Here is a 21,957-nt window from a genome sequence, read left to right as displayed (position 1 = left end):
CAGACATGCTGGTCCCCACCCATGCCCACCTGTGGGAGGAACCTCCCCAGGGAAGGATCCTTCTCTTAACTGTTATCTCTTGGACTCTAATATTCCAGCAGAAGACAGGTGGGTGGCTGGCAGTTTAGCAGGTGCCCCCTCCAGGGAGCCTCCCTGACAGGGAGCAAAAAATCACAGATCTCAAGGCCTCCTTTCCCTTCAGGCCCTTGTTTCTTGGGAACTTAGGCTAATTCCTGGCTTCACAACACCTTGGCCATGACTGGAGAGATAATTCAGTCATTGAGTTCCCCCTTGGTTTATGGCAGAAAAGATGTATCATCTGTATCACTAATTACAGGGCATCCACCAAAATGAGACTCCAAGAGTTGTCCAGAGTTGGCACAGATAGAGATCTTTCATAAGGATCTTTGTCTTTCCTGTTTTTTTTTGGTTTCCTCCTGCTGGGTGGTGAACATCGTGGTGGGTAAGGTGAAGCCTTTAGTTCCATTTTGTCCTCTCTCCCTCCCATTCCCGGTGCCTCTTTGCTGGAGACGATTTTCTCGTCTGCCATCCTAATGATCGCTGTGCCACACGGGGCCCCTTTCGCTGGTGCTGACAGGCTGCTCATTAGTGCCAGGGTGCCACGTCAGCCAGTGGCATGCCAGAGTTCCACGCCTGACACTCTTCCACAGAGCTGTCACCGGAGTCGCAGCACCTGCCAGCTCTGGTTGAACTCAAGCTGTGATACCTCCAGTGCCAATTAGTGCTTCTGTGTCCTGCTTAGCTGGGGAGGAGGGCCTGTCAGTGCTGACAAATGGGAAAGAGGTGGGTGGGGAGAGCTCAGAACGTTGGCGAGAGGAGAAGGGCTCCCATCCGAGGGTCACTCTATCCTCACCAGCTGGTGCCTTTGAAGACTCTGGGAAGCAAGAGGCAAGCAGCCGACTGCTCCCTGGGCCCTTCAACTCCAGCAAGAGAGCTGAGGTGGGAGAGGGGGAGACTGGCAGCTGAGGCAGGTTGTCCAGTCCTGTGCATAGAGGTGTGGAAGGCATGCAGAAGCGCCCACCCCGTGCCGTGGGAAGAGAAGGCTTCCACAGCTAGGGTGTGGTGTGTAGCGCAATGGACATACAGCTTTCTTCTAATTGTGCACTCTCACCCCGGGTCTTTGTGTGGTCCTGGGAAGAAACAATCCATCTCTACCCGAACCTCGATTCACACACTGGGGATGGAGGGGAGAATTTTTTAAATGATATTTCTCTTTTTTGGGTACTGATTTCTTTCTTTGTATTAAACTTTTTTCAACCCAGGAGGAGCAGCAAGTTTTCATGTATTATTGAATTCACCCTCTCTGGGAACATCCAGGATTGATTTACGAAACTGTTGGGAGCCATTGTGGGTTTAGGCACAGGTAGAGTCGGGATGAGTAAGTCAGCAAAAGGATCAGGTGCCCTGGAAGACCCGGGTGAATTACACATCAGAGAAGCACAGACATCATGAGAGCAATCACAGTGAGGCAGTGATGAGGGCAGAAGGCAGCTCACGCAAGACCCAGCTTCAAAGATGCTCACGAGCCACTCAGACCCTTGCAAAAGAGGACTTGAAAAGGAGTCACTTCTTCAAGGAGAGGTCCAGTCCTGGCACAGCAGCTTCCCCACCAGACGGACTTCGGGAAAGGCTTCAAGACCAGAGAAAATTTCCTGGAGACTTACCAGCAGAGTTTCAGCAGGAGACACACCAGGTCTGGACCACAACCTCAAAGTGGACAAGAATTCCTCAAGGATGGGGATGGAATCTTTGAATTAGGAGAACGGCCATCCCCTTTGGGGCACCAGCAAACACAAGGGCTGTTCACGGAATCCACACACATTTCTTAGATGCTTTCTAGGTGCTGGGCATTGTGCTAGGAGGTGAAGGATCCAAGAAAAGAGAGACATAGGCTCTGGTCTCAAAGAACTGATGAATCAGAAATCAGGACATCTCTTTGGACAGATCACTGGACCCTCCTGAGCTCCCTGCCCATACCCAGGTAGGAGGTGTTCTCTCAGCAGCCTTGGTGAGATGTGTTTTGTTTGATGGGATAAAGGGTGAGGCAGGTGCACCCGAGAGGGCAGCCCCGTTAGGACACTCGGTGAGCCATGACCCCATATGTACAGTGGAGCCCATGCAGCAGTGGCTGGACTCAGGCCTTCATCTGGGTTTTGTGGTCGGCTCCCAGGGACGTGGAAATACAGGAACCTCAGCCTTCTCTCTAAAGCTCTGACATTCCAACAGAAACTGGAGACATGAAAATTGGCCTTTGAGAATAATTTTTTAATGAAGTGTGAAGCCTTGAAGAGCATCTTTAGAATACATTGAAAGAGATAGTTTATCTGTTAGAAGACTCAGAGGAATAGAGAGCATTAAAGGTATTCTTTTGGATAGAAAGACTCGAACTTAAGGGCTATGACAAAATAAATTCTTGCATGCCTAGACAAGGAAAAGACAAGAAAAGATGCAGAGTCATGAGTGACAGTTGTGTCTAAGAGACCCTGGGGACCACTGATGGTCCTTCAGCGCCCAGAGCAGCAGGCTAACAGGTGGGATTTGGTGAGGGGCCATTAGAACACTCGTGCAGTTCCAGGTGGCATTCCCGTGTGAGGAAGTGACGTGGGCTCTTCCTCCTGAAAAGACCAAGGCCTGTGCAGGTACAAGCAACACCTGTACCCTTCAAAACAGGTATGCATGCATGAGGGCAGTTGTCTCTACAAAGCTAGTATACCTTCTCCTTGAACTCCTGGGAGCTATAAGTTCATGAAGGGAGCTAAAAATACATATAACCAGTAATAACAGGCGAGATACTACTTCTCATGATCAATAGCAATGCCAAGAGGTAGCCTGGGAGGTCTTACCTCCCTCTCTATCTTGGATAAGGACAACTGACATTTTCTCCACCTGATGTCAAGTGCCAGGAAGGCAGCTTCTGAGAAAGACCCCCAACACCCCTCCCACCATAAGATCACTCCCAGTTTCTGTATATCTGGATGGATGAGCCACTACTGATACAATGGTGGTTAACATTGCTTTATTATTTTTCCACATAAAAGGAGTCAAGGTTGGGACCTTATGCTAAGTGAAATAAGTCAGAGAAAGACAAATACCATATGATCTCATTTATATGGGGAATATATGAAAACAAAATAAATGTGCAAAACAAACCAAAGAAAAACAAACACATAGATATAGAGAACAGAGTAATGGTTACCAGAGGGGAAGTGGGGTCAGGGGAGGTAGTGAAATGGGTGCAGGGGGTCAACTGTATCGTGATGGATGGAAAACTAGCCTTTTGGTGGTAAGCTCGCTGTAGTGCATACAGAAGTAAAAATATAATACACGGAACTTGTACTGGGTTGGCCAGAAAGTTTGTTCGGGTTTTCCTGTAACATCTTATGAAAAACCTGAACAACTTTTGGGCCAACCCAATGTGTTATAAACCAATGTTACCACCATAATTTTTTTTTAAAAAGGAAGAGATTTATATCAGCTCACTGCAGCCCCGTATGAGTTGTGATAGAGGAAATTAGGATTTTTCAGAAATGCACAGAACAAACAGACCAGTCTGCAGAGAACATGCAGTGAAGCCATCAAGGTTGCCCAAAGTGCTTGGCCAGGGTCAGCCCTCCATCAGGGGTTTAATGGGTGTGAGCATAAGAATGTCCTTGATTGAAATGTGATCCGCCCACACAGAGTGGGAGCAAGGGTGAGAGCAGCTCTCTGCCTTTGGAGCCTTTGCTCAGGTGTAGAGTATCTTTTTCTCCAAGGAACCCACACCTTGTCCCTACGTTATTTAAAATAAGCAGCCTTTTGGAGATATTTAGTGGGGTAAGATGAAGGCCTGGCTGCTAAGGGTCTCCAGCTCCAGTTCGGGCTGGGCAGCAGCCCGATGACAGCTCCGATCTCCAAATAATCCGTCACCAAGGAAGCGGCTCCCCATGAGCCCCGGGGTGATCAGTTACCGTGTGGCATGTCGCATCAGTTTGAATCTGGGTTAGCTAATCCAGACCACAGATCTGGGAAAAGCTGCTCGTCTAAATTACTCTGATCCACAGGTAGATTCTGATTATCCTGCTCCTCCCCCCTTGATCCATCTTCTGTTTCCATAGCAGCTAAAACCCCAGTAAAATGGAAGCATCAGGTCAAGTCCCCTGGGGAAATGAGGCGGCTGGATGGCCAGGAGAGAGGGAAGGACGCTAGGGCACAGTGGTGAGAACTTCAGCAAGAGGAACGGAGAGGGTGCCAGTGCAGAGGGAAGACAAACGTGCTTGTGAGAAGAGAGAGAAGAAAGAAATGACAATGTGGGATGAAACAGAAGGAGGCTGTGTAGGAGGCTGTGAGAGATAGGAAGGCGGAGAACAAAAACAGAAAGCATGAAAGGACAAGACAAAAAGAGGAGCTGTATGGAGGAGAAGGGAAAGAAGGGGAAAAAAAGGAGAGGGGAGGGGAGGGGAAGAGAGGAAAGGGGAGAAGAGCAGGGGAGAGGAGAGGAGAGGAGAGGAGAGGAAAAGGAAAGGCGAGCCACCCAGAAAAGGACGAAGAGCTGCAGGGCCAGAGGAGGGATGAGAAAAGACATCAAGCAGGAGACAGAGGGGACTTGCAGGATGGAGGGGGCGGTGCCAACTGACAGAAGGGAAGTCCATGTACCTGGGATGATGAATGTTTGCATATGCTAAAGGCACAGACCTCCCAGGAGTCCAGCGGCACTGAGGTCCCGGCATTAAGCAGTGATGAAGGGCGTGCACCATGGACCAGAAAGTCTGTCCATCTGGATGCCCCACCCTGGGATGTGTCCCAGGGCCAAGTTCCATCACTAACAACTTCATGCACAGTGAAGCCTCCTCCCAGACTGTGGGCCAGTCCACGTGTAAGGTCATTTCCAGTCGAGAGATTGGCAGAAATTCGAGCATCTCGCTGATTCCTTTGCTCATGGTGGTAGTGTCAGGAGCGGTGGCTAGGGACAGCTCCCAGGGTTTCAGGCCAAACACAATGAAAACCTCATCCCTTTTCTGCAAACCTCCATAGGGCTAACTGTCACCCTGAGAGAGGGAATTTGGTTTCTGGGGCCCATGCACAGTCTTCAACTGTTTTTTTTTTTTTTTTTTTTTTTAATGTTCAGGTGTAGTAGACCTGTGATGCGCTGCCTTCTTCAGGAACGAAGGATGCCTGCCCCAGGGGGTGGATGGACAGCCCTCGGCTGCAGCCCCTCATGGGGACCGTCTCATATGAAGAGAGATGCCTGGCCTAGGTCACAGCTCTTCTGGGGACAGCCCGAATTCCCTGACCTCGACTGTTGTGCTGGCATAAAAGGCCACCCCCATAACCTCAATAGAGGACAATTCATCCTATCTTCAGAACGCCCCACAGGACTAGTAGAGATGCTTCCCTGGTCATCATGGCAACTCAACCTCTCCCTTGGCCTGACCCCGCCTCCCTCCCTCCCCTTCCACAGGCTTGATCCCAAGGGCGCCTCCAATAAACTTCCTGCTTGCCAGTCACCTCCTCAGGGTCTGCTTTAAGGGGACTCAGCCTGAAACACCCAGCACACCACGCTGGTGGCGACTTTAGCATCTTTATTTTTATTGAAATCTAGTTGATTTAAAATATTGTGTTAGTTTCGGGTGTACAACAAAGTGACTCAGTTTTTTATATATATATATATATATATATATATATATATATATATATATATATATACACACACACTCTTTTTTGGATTCTTTTCCATTATAGTTTATTACAAGATATTGAATAGAGTTCCCTGTGCTATACAGTAGGTCTTTGTTGTTTATCTATTTTATAGTAGTATGTATCTCTTCTTTAGCCTCCTTAAACCTGCGGGACTCAGCAATGCACTTACCTTCATACATACATACATGCAGGCATACACACACACACACACACATATACATATACATACGTACATAAATCTATTCCATGTTAGCCAGATATAAGCAGTGAAATTAAGGGTCTTTCTCAGGTCTCTGCTCAAATGTCCCCTTGTCGGAGGCCTCTCCTGACCAAACCTCTTGTCCTTCTGTCAATGTGTCCTGCTCTATTTTCTCACCCTTATCACCACATACTATTAACATTATTATTTTGGTTACTCATCTCATGAGAATGTGAGCTCATGAGAGCAGGGACTTGTCTGTTCTGATTTATTTCTATATAAACACTCAATAGACATTTTAGAACAAATGAAATAATGTAATGCACCTCACATAAAAGCTAGCTTAATAATAAATGGCATGTTGCCTTAAATTCTAAAAATTTAACGTTCAATCCGTGAAAGCACAAAACAACACTCAGCCCGGTCTGCAAAACATCTAGACGTTTAGACAAAGTGAATTTTGCAATTCAGTCACACATTAAGTTGTATTTGTTATCTAGGATTAATCAGAGTAAAGCAACAAGAAAACCACCAAAGGACTAATGGCCTAGTGACCACATATGTGGCACTGTTGAAGCAGCACGGACGTGGAAATTTTCCTTGTAGGCATATGGCCATCCCAAACCCTCATCCATCGTTGTGTGTTTGTGTCTTCTCTCTCTTACAAAACAACCAGCTGAACAATGCCACCAACACCGAGCAGACTCCTCCATCGCCAAACGTGACCAGGAAAGTCTCCCAGAACAGCTTACCACCACTTCACCCAGAAACAACTGGGATTAATTTCCCAGGGACTGGAGACATCCTCCAGTGTGTTTTCTGAAATCTCAGAGGATATGCCTGTCTTGCACTGAGAACACCGATATTCTCTGCGGAGCCATGAGCAGCTTGTTATCAGGCCACCAAGAATGGGGGACATTTGGGACCAAGTCACCAGTGCCATAACGTCCTGCCAAGGCCAACGATTCTCCCGCTTCCTCTCACAACACGATACACCAAACTGCTTCTCTCACCTTTGGGGGAGATGTGTCTCCAAGTAACCGTCGGCTCTGGTCGACCCGTTGCTATGCAGGTGAGGCTGATATTGTTGCCTTCGTTGATGGAGATATCAGAAGAAATCTCTACAATTTTGGGAGATACTGTGGAGACAATACAGGTAGAAGGAAAATTAAAATCCTGCTGAAACATTTCTTTGCTGTCTTCAAGTGGTAGCTGGCAGAATAACCCAGGGATGGAAATATTGGGGCTATAGAGTCAAGGATGCGGAATCAGAGGAATCACCTTACACGTGGAAGAAACGTCTCACCTTGACTTCAGCTTCTAGGTCCTCCTATGTACACGCAATGTCAGAGGGTCTGAAAGGGATGGTTCCACTGCAGCCCCACAGGAACTGTTCTAGCCCCCCACCTTCTTCCGGTCTGCACTCTCACCCACACCCTTCACCCACTCGGGCTCCACACCGCGTCACAGCCGTCTTTATATGGTGCACTTCTGATCATATCGCGTCTCTGCCTAAACACCTCCAATCATTCCTACTGCCCACCTGAAAACACCCAAGCCCCTCATCCAAGCAAACCAGGCCCTTCGGAATCAAGCCCGAACCTCTGTTTCCACTGACATTCCTGGCGATTCCACCTCTACTTACCCTGTTGTCATCCCCAACTCATGAAGTCCTTCCTGGCGATTCCACCTCTACTTACCCTGTTGTCATTCCCAACTCATGATGTCCTTCCTTGCGATTCCACCTCTACTTACCCTGTTGTCATCCCCAACTCATCATGTCTTTCCTGGCGATTCCACCTCTACTTACCCTGTTGTCATCCCCAACTCATCATGTCCTTCCTGGTCAGCCTGCATTTGGGATCTATATTTTTCCTTCTGTCCTTCCTGGGAAACTCCCAGTCATCCTTTTAGACCCAAATCATATGCCACTTTGTGGCAGCTTTCCCTACCCCTACTCCCTCTGGCCTCCTGCACAACTCAAAGATCCTGCACCCAGATATGTTACACACACCTGAGGGGGAGTCAATCAGACAGACTTGGCCTCTTTCTCTCTCTGTGTCTTAAATTAATCCCCCCAAAGGATGAAGAGGTTTGTCCCAACTGTAGATTTGGGGACAGAATCCCCCAACTTTGTTTAGTCTTTAGTTTTGGAGCCAGGGTTTACTTAGGAAGCTACATTATATTGTGCACTTTCTCATTTATGTTTTACAGGACAGCATCCCACGGAGATGAGCACAGCCAGTGGTGTGCATCTGTCTCATTCTGGGGCTCAGAGTTGGAAGCTCATTGTTGCTGCACATCTAAGCCCAATTCTCCAGTATCATCTTTACCACTAGCAAATGTGATGCTTGACCATGACATGACTACTCATTTGTCTTGTCTGCTAATAGGTTTATAAAGTAAGGGTGTCTTTTATTGGGCACCCCCACAAACTCCAATTCTTGGACCTTATCCCACTGTGCTGCAGTTATTTGCATAGCATCCCTCACTCCCTAGACCATGAGCTTTTTTAATGGCTTGAGCCAGGTCTTACTTACATTTATATCCATAGTATAAAACACAACACATATTTATAGGATGGAATTATAATGGTTGTTCATGGGAGCCACCTCCCCACCAGGTTACAAGTCTGTGACAACCTCAGAACCGGGCCATTAACACGAGTCATTTCAGTTCTACTCACACTGGTTTAGGACATTAGCTCTTTACAGGTTAAGGGGCCCCTCTGTCGGGTTCCATTAGGCATCTTCAGGTCAGGTTGCCTCCTTGAATCAGCATGCCTATGAGCCACCCCCGTGTGCTATTCCAGGACCAGTTATCCCCAGGACACAGTGCCATCTGGCCTGCAGGAGACCCCAGGCAAGCTGACCATCGCCCTTATTCCCTGGATGGGACCAAGATCATGGTGCAACCCTCACAGGAAAATCAGATTGGTTGGAACTTTCCGTGCTGGTCTTTCCTCTCCTGGAAACATTCATCACTCACTCCTGATGGTGTTGGATTTTTTCCTCCAGGAAGGAGGGTGTCGTGCAGAGAGCTGCTCTCAGCCTTTGTTCCTTTCCCCCCTTTTCCTGAAAATTGACTTCCCATCTGTTTCCACACTGCGCCCAACCAGGAGCGCTCATTAACAAGAATGCACTGGACTTTGTTTTCTGAGCCCCAAGCTCTTGCTACTGGTTTTGGTCCCTCCGCCTCTTTCTCCAACTGTCTAGACCTACTGGAATCATTCAACCTCATTCAAGGTTGAGCTGCCACCCCTTCCATGAGGTCTTCCAGGTGACGTCCCAGGGGATGTGGCCTCTCCTGCTTGGAGACTCCGTAGCCTCCTCCACAGCATTACAATAAACTGGCTTATGTTACCTCGTCTCATCTTTCTCCTTGGCTGTAAATTATCATAGTATAAGACATTGGACAAGAGCCTTGTTCCTCTTTTTATTTTCTGCTGTCTCCAATACGGTCCCTTGCATAAAGCAAGCATCAATTAATCATTTTTAGTCTTAAATCCGCATGGAGCTTCAGGTAGAGAGGCAACTGTGGTGTGATGTCTGTGTGTGCGAGTGCGTGTATGCCCTTGCACACACACACACCTGCATTCTCATGGACATTTGGCAGGACAGACACAATGGACGGTTGATGTGGCCAGGGCTGGGAAGGGACCGCTGGCTCTAAGACCCGGGGCTTCTAAGACATTATATTGTGATTCATGGCTGTATCATTTTAAAAGCTAGATTGAACCTTCCAGGAGAGAAAGATACTTGATGACTTAATGACTGGACACTTGATTTGCTGACTGTCTGAAGGATCCAAATTTGTAAGCTCTCTAAGTTCTAGAATCATTTAAATTTGATGTATTTTATTCACAGAGCTTTAACTGGGACTTGCACTTCTTGAACCCCACCTCACCCCCAAGCCATACATTTGCCTGGCCCTGATCCTGCCCACCCTTGGCACTCACACAGCCTTGCCTGTTTCCCAGAGGACAGGCTGCCTGCAGAATGACTGTGCTGGCCTTGCAGATATTGCTTTGACTCTGCAGGTAAGTAATTTATTGATCTGTAAAGCACTCTGAGATGCTCTGCAAGGGATTATGTCACGAAAATGCCATGCAATAAAATAAAAAATGATGGACTTTGTGAACACAGGGTGATTTAGGGTTTGTAGCTGGAAGTGTGCTCAAAGTACATTTTAAGTGGAAATCAGGCAGAGTAATGAATTACTCTTGCTTTGGAAGGGCTTACTGGGAGTTCATTTTCCTGGCTTCTTACATGATAGCTAATCTGCTAATCATACACTAGAGAACAATGGACAGTCCCCAAGTAGAAGAGAAGGTAGTTTGGGCCAAGCTGTTGGCACAGTAAGTATATAAAATGAGACCATCACACCTCATGCTTGGAAGAATCATCTAGAATTGTCTCCCTCCACCAACAACTGGAACATGTCCAACTCACGAAGTCGCAGTTGGTGAAATGCTTGGCCTTTCAATCCTGTCTCAGGGTGTAGCTTGAAGGTGGCAAACTGCCTCGAGATGACTTTGAAAGGTAGACCATTCATGGCATAGAGCTGAGATGGTTTGACCAGAGGTGCAATCCCAATCACCAGAACCAAACTGGCACAGTGCCTAAGATGCTAGGAGGTTAGAAGTATCATCTTCCAGGTGGCAACTTCTAACATGTTGTCAGTATTTAAAATTAAAGTGAATTGACAAGGATGCACTGTGGTCTTAGCTAATCCATGTTCATAAGAAAATTCTGACCCACTGAGATAGGGCTACTTACATTTTTATATTGTTTCCATGGATACCTCCTGCATCTTATCTCATCTCATCATGCAGGTGGTTGGAAACACACTAGTATTGCTTTGTTTTCATTCATTCACTCACACATTCATTCACTCATTCATTCATTCATCAATAGTCACTGAGCACTTCCTTATACCAGTGTTGTACTTAGCCCTAAGGGGCATATGACATCTAAAAGACACAGTGCTTATCCTCAAGGAGTCCACAGTCTAGAGATGCAAAGACAGGAACAGAAGCAAACTCCTTTAGTGCACTGTGACATAGAAGGACAGATAAGGTGTTGAGGAAATGCAGAGGAGAGATACACTAGCCAGCCTGGAGATGGATGTCATGGAAGGCTCCTTGGATATGAGACACCTAAGCTAATCCCCAGAAGCAAGCAAAAATGAATCAGTTCTGAGGAGGAAAGGCATTCTGGGCAAAGGAGGTGATGTTAGAAAAATACTATTAGTAAGACTTTCGGTGGCCAGGCATAATTATTAATGGAACGATAGCTACTGGAGGAGACATGGCCAAAAGTCACTCAAACATTGAGTGAGCACCCACTATACATTATATACACACTGTGGCTTAGGTATGTCCGTGACGTGCAGCAATGCACACATTTTCTTGGCCCTCCATGAACTTACAATCTGTTTGGGGAAACAGTGCATATATACATCCTACCGCGTCACAGGGCTGTGTGGGATTGGATGCTAGAAGGTTGGTATAGACATTACACTCTGTGAGTTAGTAAGAGTGTGGGTGTCGGCACGGCTTCTCCTGGGCTACACAGTCTAGGCTGGGTACCAACAAAAGAGAAACGGCCATGTCTGCAGAGCAAGTGAAGCTTCTTCAAGTGGGACAGAAGTGCATGGGCACAGTTGGGAGGGCAGAGATCCAGGATGCATGTGAGGATACAAAGTCTAGTCAGCACCAGAGGTGACGGAGAGCAGTGGTCCAGATCCGGCTCTACTACGTTCAAGCTGGGCAGCCTTGGCCCAGTCACCTCATGTCTCTGTGTCTCATGTCCTCAGGTCGTGAAGCCAATTGTACATATCTCACAGGATCCTTCTGAGGATTTAGGGGTAAGTTTATGAAATGCACTTACAGAGGCTCTAAGCGATGTGAAGTATGCGATAAGTGAGTTTTCATATATTGTGTGCTTGGCAGACACGTATGTCACGTCAACACAGAATGGAAGGTTGATAAATTCTAACCGACTCGAGGAAGAATGGGATACAAGGTCAATGAGGTAAACTAGAGCCGGATTACAGACCAGCCTGAATGGCCAGGTCCTTCCTGGGTTTTAACTCTATCCTATAGGCAATGGCAAGCATTTGAAATTGTTTAAAAAAGGAAATAATGTATATAAATATATAGTGGATATACAAATATATTAATATACTTTAAGCAAAATAAGCTTGTAACAATGTGTCAGAGGGACTGGGTAGACAGACACTGGATTTTGGAGAGTGATGTTCAAGGCCTGGGTTAAACCGTAGGCTCCGTAAGGGTGGAAAGAAAAGGATGGGTTTGAGAGCAAAGCTGAGGACAAGCTGCGGGTGCCTGATGGTGCCTGGATGGGGGATTCAGGAACACGGAGTCAAATGAAGGCCATTTTGTTCAACAGCAGCTGGATGGCTGAGCTGGCAGATCCCTTATGTTATATGAATAACGTCTTTGGGGGAGAACATTAGTGTGATTCTGTTTTAGACAAGCTGATGAGATGACAAGGGACCAGCAGGGTGGCAGAACTATCCTGTTAGCAGCTGGGATCACACAACCAAAGGTCTGGGGTGAGTCTGAGACCTGCTAAGAGTCCATGATTCCTTAAAAAAGGCCATCAGCTTATTTCCACATTGATGGATGTGATGTCTCTGCTGACTTTTGAGGTCTGAATCTAGAAAGATCAAGAAGTGGTTAGATTATGTTGGGGAAAAGGCAGAGACCCCCTGAGCCATGCTTTATGGACAGAGTTCCACATTTAATTTATTATGTTAAGGTTTAATCTGGCTCTTATTGAATTTTAATTCAAATGTGTAAATAATTAAATAACATAATTAGTAAAACAGTATTCTAGGGAACTTCCTCACTCTTCGTGTAGCCTCCACTGCCCAGGTGTTAAAGTCTAATAATTATGTCATTAATATATAGCAATTTGCTGTTTTTAGCACACAGTAGATATCCTATTAAATCCAAATTGAGATGTTTTATTAAGCCCTTCACGGTCCTGTGGGGCTGAGGATGCACAGAAGCGGCTTGGACCAGGTTCCTCCGCAGGACGCACGCAGATCTATGCATCCCAGGTGCTGCCTCTGGTGCTGGTGGCATGTCCCCCGTTCCCCCTGCCCCCCCACCTCCTCTCTGCAGTGAAGATCTGGGATGCTCATGGGGGCTCGGGACAGTTTCCACAGCAAGGGCTGCACCACAGCTAAGGCCTTGGCACCTTTGTCTTTACAGAATTAAAGGAGCCGTCTGAAATACCCTCGACTTTCCTGGTGTCCAGACCCCACAGAGACACCCAGGCCTGGGTCCATAAGCTGGTGCATGAATGTCCACTCCACTGGCCTCCTTCCCTCCTGAAACACCTCAGGCCAGTCTTTGGTTCTTCGTAATTCCCTTCCTCCCTGATCTTCACTTGGCCGGGTCTGTCTTGTTCTTGAAAACTCAGCTCCTCCATGAAGCCTTCCTCGACTGTCTCTCCTGAAGTAGAACTCCCCACATCAGACTGCTGCATATGATCTGCTCTCCCAAGTAAAACGTTAGCCCAGCTGGTTGTCTTGTTCACTGAAGTGTTCTGCGCACACCACGATGTCTGAACACAGTTTGTGTTCAACATGTAGTTTTTGAATGAATGAATGAAAGTGTCTTGACAAGTCTGTATGGAAATGCAACTACCTCGAAATGACTGCATCTCCTCAACATCTTTGAATAGCCCTCGAAGACTCTCAGCATGTATAATAATGTCAATGGTTACTATTTATTAAATACCTGCTGTATAACCACTGTTTTACATATATTGCTCTCACTTTATCTTACCCCTGCATTAACCCCACAAGTAGATACTATTTCTAAGCGGACCGACTGTCCTCGTTTACCATGGACTAAAGGAGTCTCCTAGAACACAGGACTTCCAGTGCTAAAACCAGAAAAGTTCCAAGCCATTGGTCACCTTAATTGTTTCCTTTCCCACATTTTACAGATGAAGATACATCTGTTCAGAGGTCAAGGAAATATTCAAGGACACGCAACTGAAAACTGCAGAGTTCCAGAATGTTTTCTTTTAATGAGGGGATAGATGGGTTAGAAAAACAATAAATGCATGTTGAAATTTGGATGCATACATAAAAATAAACAGAAACCAACTATATACGTATATGAACTGAGACTGTGAATTTCTGTTGTGCATTAGAAATTTTACAGGAAGTTTGACTCCATTATTTAATCTCACAAGAATCCTATGAGGTGGTACTATTATTATTCCAATTTACAGATGAAGAAACTAAGGCTTTGTGAGCTATTAGTGATGTGCTCCTTTTACCCAGATAACAAGTGTCGAAGTGGGACCAGAATGCAGATTATATCTGATCCCAAATGTATTCTCTCCATAGAGAGTTCGTGCAGTGGAGTGCACACACCCAGCCTGGGGTTCTCTGGGTCTGAAGTCTTGCTGATTCACCCTCCCACGTGGGGCACACTGCTTTTGCACCTCCATGTGACCACCCACCTGCCCACAGGGCACCTAGGAAAGGGAGCGCTCTCTGTCATTCTTACACGGCATTGTTCTCTATCAGGAGAGTGGGCAGGTGGTTTCATCAATATATTTTTGGACCATCCAGCATTTGCATGACTATCTCATCTTCCTCCCTCTTCCATCACTGGCACTTCCTAATCATCCTCCTCCTGTTCATCGTCCTCCCACTGTGCACTGGACCAGGGAGCCGCAGCTTCCAGGGAGCTTCCATTTGAGGCAGGGCTGTAGCTGCTGCTTCCTGTAACCAGGGGTCCTAGTTGTCCCCATATCATGACAGAGGAATGATCAATCAAACCCACTGCTGAGTCCACTGAGAAGTGTTTCTTTGGCTTATTTTGACTGAGAAGACTAGTCAGTCTGTCTTTCCTTCTTTCCCTTTTCCCTTCCTCCTTCTTCCTTCTTTCCAGTACAAACATTTGTATAATAGGACACCAGTACTGTGGGATCTGTGGGATCTCTTAAGAGAAAGAATTCTAAGTGTTGCATCAGAAGACCAGGTATATGAAGCCCAGACCCGACTATTACTAGCTGTATAAACTCATGTAAATCATTTAACTCTGATTATTTTAGTTATATAAATACTTACCTTGCCTTTTTAAAACACATGTTCTGTGGATCAGATAAAACTGTGAGAAATCACGTTTTTGTTTTTTTTTTCGGTACGCGGGCCTCTCACTGTTGTGGCCTCTGCCGTTGCAGAGCACAGGCTCCGGACGTGCAGGCTCAGCGGCCATGGCTCACGGGCCCAGCCGCTCCGGGACATGTGGGATCCCCCCAGACGGGGGCACTAACCTGCATCCCCTGCATCGGCAGGCAGACTCTCAACCACTGCGCCACCAGGGAAGCCCAGAAATCACGTTTTAAACATAAAGTAATATTCAAATGCGATTTATTAATGTTATTAAAAATGTATAGTTCTAGAGGTCAGGATGAGGCTAAATTTGGACGTTAGGTGCAGTGCGGGGCCGAGAGGATGCTCTGGTTTAGAGGCTGAGATGGGCTTGCCTGCCCCCGCAGGTGGGTGCCGACCGCTTCTTCAGATGTGCTACTGGTTCTGAGATAAACAGCATCTTGAAGTGAGGGCGTGGAGGCAGTGGGGGATGGAGGTCTGCTATAGGACCCTCCCCCCGCGCCAGCACTGGGCTTGCTGCCTCCGCTTTCCAGAAGGGAAAGGTTAGAGTCTAGAGCTTCAGAAGTCCAAATGAGAGCCTGAACATGCAGAGAGCTCCTTGATGACATAGCCTCGGGCGGCTTGTTAGTTCTTTTACCAGAATCATTTTGTCATTTCTTCCATCTCATTCTTTCTTTCTCTCCATACTAAAACCATTCATGTTTGTGGGGGAAAATCAGGAAGCCCGGGGAGAAACGCTAGTGGTTTCTTTGGGATTAGTCATAAACCACTGGCTCTGAAGTTCGGAATTTGTTCCTTTCAGGATCAGCTGAAATGTGGAACTTTTTATGAGCTCTGCTCTCTGATCCAGTTTCGTCATTCCTGATAGAGACGTTGGAGAGGAAAGTAAACACCACGCAGGCCCCACTCCACACTTCACTGCTTTTGGGCATATTCGAGTAAATGGAATTTCACAGCAACCTACTTGTCACCAGCGGTGCTCTGTTATATTTGGCGACATCCAAGAAATTGCCGGGAATGCTCTCTTCATCAATTGTTTAATGGGGGGATGTAAGGTAATTATTGCTAATCACGATATCCAGACAGGGCGAGCTATCGTACAGCTCTAGCGTGATGGCGGCTGCTTTGGGTTGAAGGTAGGTGACGGGCTTCACCCTCCACACCCCCGATCGGGGCCAGCTCTTTAGGGACCAGTTCAGGAAGGGAGCAGAGGCGGGACGGGGAGGGAAGGACCATGGACACCTTGTAGGCCGAGCACTTTGCCAGGGGCTTAACATTTGCTGCTTCCCTTTAAATCCTTTCAGTAGCTCACAGGCATCCCCCCCCCACTGTATAGTAAAGACCCTGAAACTCAGAGAGGTAATGCAGTGAACCCAAGGTCCTCATACAGGAAGTCAGGCAGACTGCAGATACTTTAATAAGGTGTCCCTACAAAAATCAACTAAAATGTACACAAACAGGTCCTCAAAGATGAAAATGATAGTACAGAAAAATGGAATCAATTAAGAACCTGATTCAGCTACCTGACATCATGAGGAAAACGGAAAAAAAATTAAAAAGACAAACCCAGAAAAATATTACTTTTTTATTATTCCTCATGGAAAAGAATTAATATTTGTCATACACCTAATAAGTACTAGATACCGCCTATTTCTCTTCCTACTTAATCCAGAACACTGAGGCTGTAACCAGTTCCTAACCTGCTCTAAGTCAGTGAGCTAGGAAGTGGCAAATCTCAGACCTAAGCTCTGCCTACAGGGTTTTGGAATCAGATGAAATATGTCCTATAACTGAAAGCACTTAGTGAACTGCTTACCACACTGCAGAGGAACGCTATTATATCGAGATAACGCAGAGTCCAATCGATTCCAGGTAAAGAGCATTACCGCCTGCTATAAAAGCCAACCCAGAAGGTCTGACCAGGGTTTCTGGACAGTACACCTAGGACAAGCTTTCTTCACAGGGTCTCAGAGGTAGTGGCTGGCAAGATGTTTCTGGTCCCTCCTGATTCTAATTTTTCTTCACCAGGAGTTGTCTATTCCTGCTGGTTGCAGCAGCCAGAGCCTCGCCACATCCTTGGAGGCCCTGCCTTAAAGCCTCTTCAAGTGGATTCTTTTTCTGCCTTGGCATCCAGCACCTTCCAGTGGTTCTCACTTTCCAAAGCAGGCATGCAGCTGATGCCCATAAAACTCGAGGGGCCAGTTAAGGACAGCTACCCAAGTGTGACTGCTGCTCGTACCGTATCCCAGACCCCATCCTCCAGACACACTTTTTCCACAAGCTGTCGAAGATCTGCAGAGAAAGGAGACCCAGCCCCCATCTGGCTCAAGACACACTGCCGGGCCCCCCATGCAGCCTGGGCCTTAGCTAGAGGGACCCTTTACATACTTCAGTTTTAAGTCCTCCATTCCTGTGCTGCCACTGCATTTTTAACAGGGGTCATTTTTCTCCCCATTCAGGAATATGTAACTCTGCCCCTTGGATGTTCTTCCTTCTGCTCAGAAACCCACTGTGTGGAGAGAAGAACAGTCTTTCTACAATAGCGCTGTCACCAGACCCAAGGATGAACTTCACACTTTGCCATCCTGAGAGTAAACAATATGCAAATGTGCCTGTACATGTCACCATAATCTCCCAGACTCCTGGAAAATATTTTCTTTGTTCAGACTCTCCTCGTGCCCTTAAGAGCTGCCCAGGAGAGCAGGTTCCAATTAGTCCCTTCTCCCAGGCTGCCCCATCCAGGTCAGATGGAGGCAAAGGGTCAAAGGGGCAGGGCAAGGATGGAGCCCCTGCCTCCTGGGGGCCCTGTGCTCAGCTCTGCAGAAGCCGGTGTCTCCAGGCTGTCAATCTGCTGGCTGCCAGTGGTGCCAAGATCACTTCCATTCTCAGCTGCCTTGATGGCATCATCAGCACTTTAATTCCTAATTGCCTAGAAGCACTGGTAGTTATACACTCAAGCACAAGCTATAAAACCGTGTGCAGCGGGGAACTGTGCTGACTGCAGTGGGAAGGTGGCCGCAGTGTCCTCCCACCCCGCCTTGACCACCGTATGGTCCAAATTCTTCCACAGACTTTTCTCTTTCCCTCAAGCACCCTCAAGGTTAAGTTCAGAGGAAGGTGGACAGCCCGAAGGGGAGTTTCTACCTCTCTCCATCCGAGCAGCCATGGTGCCAACATTGAAATGAAGCTGTGAGTTATACCCACTCTCCCTGTGACCACCATCTTTGGCAATAATTAAGGCTAGTGGAAGGAACATCTCATTATCTGGCTTTGAATCCAGAGGCCCAGGAAGTGGCCCCACTGCTGTGCAAAATAACTTGTCAGTTGGTTTTAAGTGGAGCTTTTGTTCCGAGGCCTTATTGCCACTAAATCCCTCGTAAAGGTTACAGTCTGTGAACAGATCAAGGTGAAGCCTCTTCCCCTCTAGAACGAGGGGTGGAGATGCAGGCTGGTCTGTTTGAATCTACAATTCCTTAGCTCTGTGAATCCTCCTGTGAAATGGCAGGGATCCGGGGCCAGGGAGGGAGCGCGGTTGGAAAGAGAATAAAGTTCCAACAAGACTTCTTGTTAATATAAAGCTTGTCAAACACATCACCTAGAAACACCGAATGTCTTTATTAGATTCTTTTATCTCCCCCCTGAGACTGGGGGATGCCACTGGTTGCTTCTCGGTGGAGATGTCATCATCCAGAAACTAATTAAAGGCTACTCGGGAAACTGGGTCTCTCACACTCCGGAGAACAAAATGCATTAGCTACCTAAGTTAAAAAAATATCACAAGCGAACTTTATATCAAAAAGGGCAAGTTGGGAATTTGACAATAACTCTCTTTCTCCCTCATCAGCTCACAGCAGGCAGAAGTGGGCCCATCAGGATGTCAGTGAGTCTTGACGGGAGGCCGCCGGCTCCTTGGCACCCCTCAGGAGGGGAGCTCTCCTCTCCTGGTACGGGGGGGAGGAGGGCACCTGACCACTTTCTGTAGGACATACAGTCGCATGGCCTCCTTGCCAGCATCCTCCCTCAGGCATAAGATCTCCAAGAGGTGTGTGTCTCTGAATAACACTCATCTGTGCACATGAAAGAACATCACCTTCTCCTTCTTCCCCAGGTTACCCTAGGGATTCAATGAGGTCATACACATAAGAGCCTAGAACAATACTGGGTATACAGTGTGTGCTCAATAAAGGGTAGCAATGTGGCCTCCTATTATCTTTATTTAATTGTTCAACAGACAAGTTCACTTACTATGTCCCAAAAAGAGTTGTAGATTCCTCACGTCCTTCTCCTAATTGACTCATCCTATTTAATGACACCATCATCTACCTAAGTGTCCAGGACAAAGACATAGGAATCATCCCTCATTTCTCCCTTTCCTTCAATTTCTACGTCCAGTTATAAATTTCTATATCCAGTTATTAAGTCCTGTTGTCTTTATTTCAAAAATAACCCTCATGCTGCCTTGATACATTCTCTTCCCTCCTTTTTTCTACATTCCATTTTCTGCATCACAGGTGGACTAATTAAAAACCACGACAACATAAATCTAATCATATCACCCCCTATTTAGAAACCTCTCATGGCAGCTGACTGCCCTTAGAATGACACTCAAAGTTCACACTGTGTCTCGAAGACTCTGCATAGCTGGCCCCTGACAAACTCTGACCTTAGTGTGACTGCTTTGCCCAGAATTCACTCAACTCCAGTCCCCGGACCTGCTATCTGCCCCTGGAAGGTGCCCAGCTGGTCCTTCCTCCAGGCCTTGCAGTTTCTGTTCCCTGCCTGAAATGCTCTGTCCCCAGATCTTCACGTGGATACTTGTTTGTCACTCAGTTCTCATTTCAGTTGTCACCTACTCTGCGTCCTTCCTGACCACAATATCTCAGAGAGCTCCCTGCCCCATCGCAGTATCTGCTTCAGTTATTTTATGGCCCCTATCCAGTCTCTGAAGTCTTCATTTATTTGTTTAGTGTTGTTGTTTATCTCTTCTCATTAGAACCTAAACTCCATACTTCCCCTCTGTATCCCTGTCACCTAGGACAGTGCCCAGAACACAGTAGGGACTCAGTACATGCATGTTGAATACATGAACTTTCCTGGTCAGAATCATTTTCTCTTATCTTCAACCTCTCACTGTCCTTTGCTCAAAACACTCCCATACAGAACCCTCCTGCACTGTTGGTGGGAATGTAAATTGGTGCAGCCACTATGGAAAACAGTGGCGGTTCCTTAAAAAACTAAAATTAGTGTTACCATATGATCCAGCGATAACATTCCTGGGCATATATCCAGAAAAAAACATAACTCAAAAAGATACATGCACCCCTATGTTCATAGCAGCACTATTCACAATAGCCAAGACATGAAAACAACCTAAATGTCCATCAATAGATGAGTGGATAAAGAAGATGTCGTACATATACACAATGGAATGGAATGGAATGGAATGGAATATTACTCAGCCATAAAAAAGAGTGAAATAATGCCATTTTCAGCAATATGGATGGACCTAGAAATTATCATACTAAGTGAAGTAAGTCAGACAGTGAAAGACAAATACCATATGATATCACTTATATGTGGATTCTAAAATACAACGCAAATTAACTTATCTATGAAACAGAAGCAGACTCACAGACATAGAGAAGAGACTTGTGGTTGCCAAGGGGGTGGGTGGGGGAGGTAAGGATTGGGAGTTTGGGATTAGCAGATGCAAACTGTCATATAGAGAATGGATAAACAACAAAGTCTTACTGTATAGCACAGGGAACTATATTCAATATCCTGCAATAAACCATAATGGAAAAGAATATGAAAAAGAATGTATATATGTGTATAATTGAATCACTTTGCTTTACAGCAGAAATTAACATAACATTGTAAATCAACTATACTTGAGTAAAATAAATTTTAAAAAAACAAACAAACAAAAAAAACACTCCCATACAGCAGATTATATTCTGCCTTCGTAACTGTTGGTATATGGACATTGCATCCTCGCTGGAATATGTGACCCATAAGGAAAGCTCTTTCATATTTTTATTTTTCTATGCTTCACCTTTGCATGTCTCAATGTGGATCAGGGTTCCTTGCAGACAGGAGGGACACAACAAATGACTGTTTACTCGTATGTTTGAACTGAATTGTACTTATTAATCTTTCCTGTAGCTCTCTAGTAGTAGAAGACATATTTCTGGTAAAAGTTTCTATGGACAAACTGTTATGGCCACACGCACTCCCAAAGCCACACACGTGTCCTGCGTGTGCGCACACACCTCTTTGTTGTGAATCAGAGGGCGGGATGGCCGTATCTACTATTTTGAAATTTGCTGCTTGTTATGAAGCCAGAGAAAGTGTTGATGTGCTTCTGAGATGGCCAGGCTCTGTGTCTTCTGAGGCACCAGGACATCAAAGAAAACAATGGCCTATGGCCTGCTCTTCTTTCATGGAGAAGGGTGTGTAGAACTGCAGAGAACAGCTAAACAAAACACCTGTCACTGGCAAGACAATAAAAATAACTGTGCTACTGAAGATACATCAGTAACTTTAATACTCCTCCCCTGCACTGGGTCTCTCTCTCTCTTTTTTTAAATTAATTTATTTATTTTTGGCTACATTGGGTCTTCAATGCTGCGCGCGGGCTTTCTCTAGCTGTGGTGAGCAGGGGCTACTCTTCGTTGTGGTGCATGAACTTCTCATTGCAGTGCCTTCTCTTGTTGTGGAGCACAGGCTCTAGGCACAGGGCCTTCAGTAGTTCCAGCACGTGGGCTCAGTAGTTGTGGCTTGTGGGCTCTAGAGGGCAGGCTCAGTAGTTTTGGCGTACGGGCTTAGTTGCTCTGTGGCATGTGGGATCTTCCCGGACCAGGGCTCGAACCCGTGTCCCCTACACTGGCAGG

General features: G+C 46.4%; 1 protein-coding gene across 6 annotated transcripts in view; it reads right to left on the bottom strand.

The window, feature by feature from the left end:
- The window catches only part of NTM (neurotrimin), a 387,993-nt gene that overhangs the window by 112,492 nt on the left and 253,544 nt on the right, over window positions 1-21,957 (bottom strand). For all 6 annotated transcript variants that reach the window (XR_014294673.1, XM_082627739.1, XM_082627736.1 and 3 more), the window contains exon 3: window positions 6,910-7,035. Coding sequence is in view for 5 of the 6 variants with exons in the window: in XM_082627739.1 (XP_082483865.1) it covers window positions 6,910-7,035 (126 nt within the window). In the remaining variant the exon portion in view is untranslated. The remainder of the gene's footprint in view (window positions 1-6,909; window positions 7,036-21,957) is intronic.

Source organism: Mesoplodon mirus, assembly GCF_964341445.2.
Source record: "Mesoplodon mirus genome assembly, chromosome: 7".
NCBI lineage: Eukaryota > Metazoa > Chordata > Mammalia > Artiodactyla > Ziphiidae > Mesoplodon > Mesoplodon mirus.
This window is presented reverse-complemented; position numbering and strand designations above follow the sequence as displayed.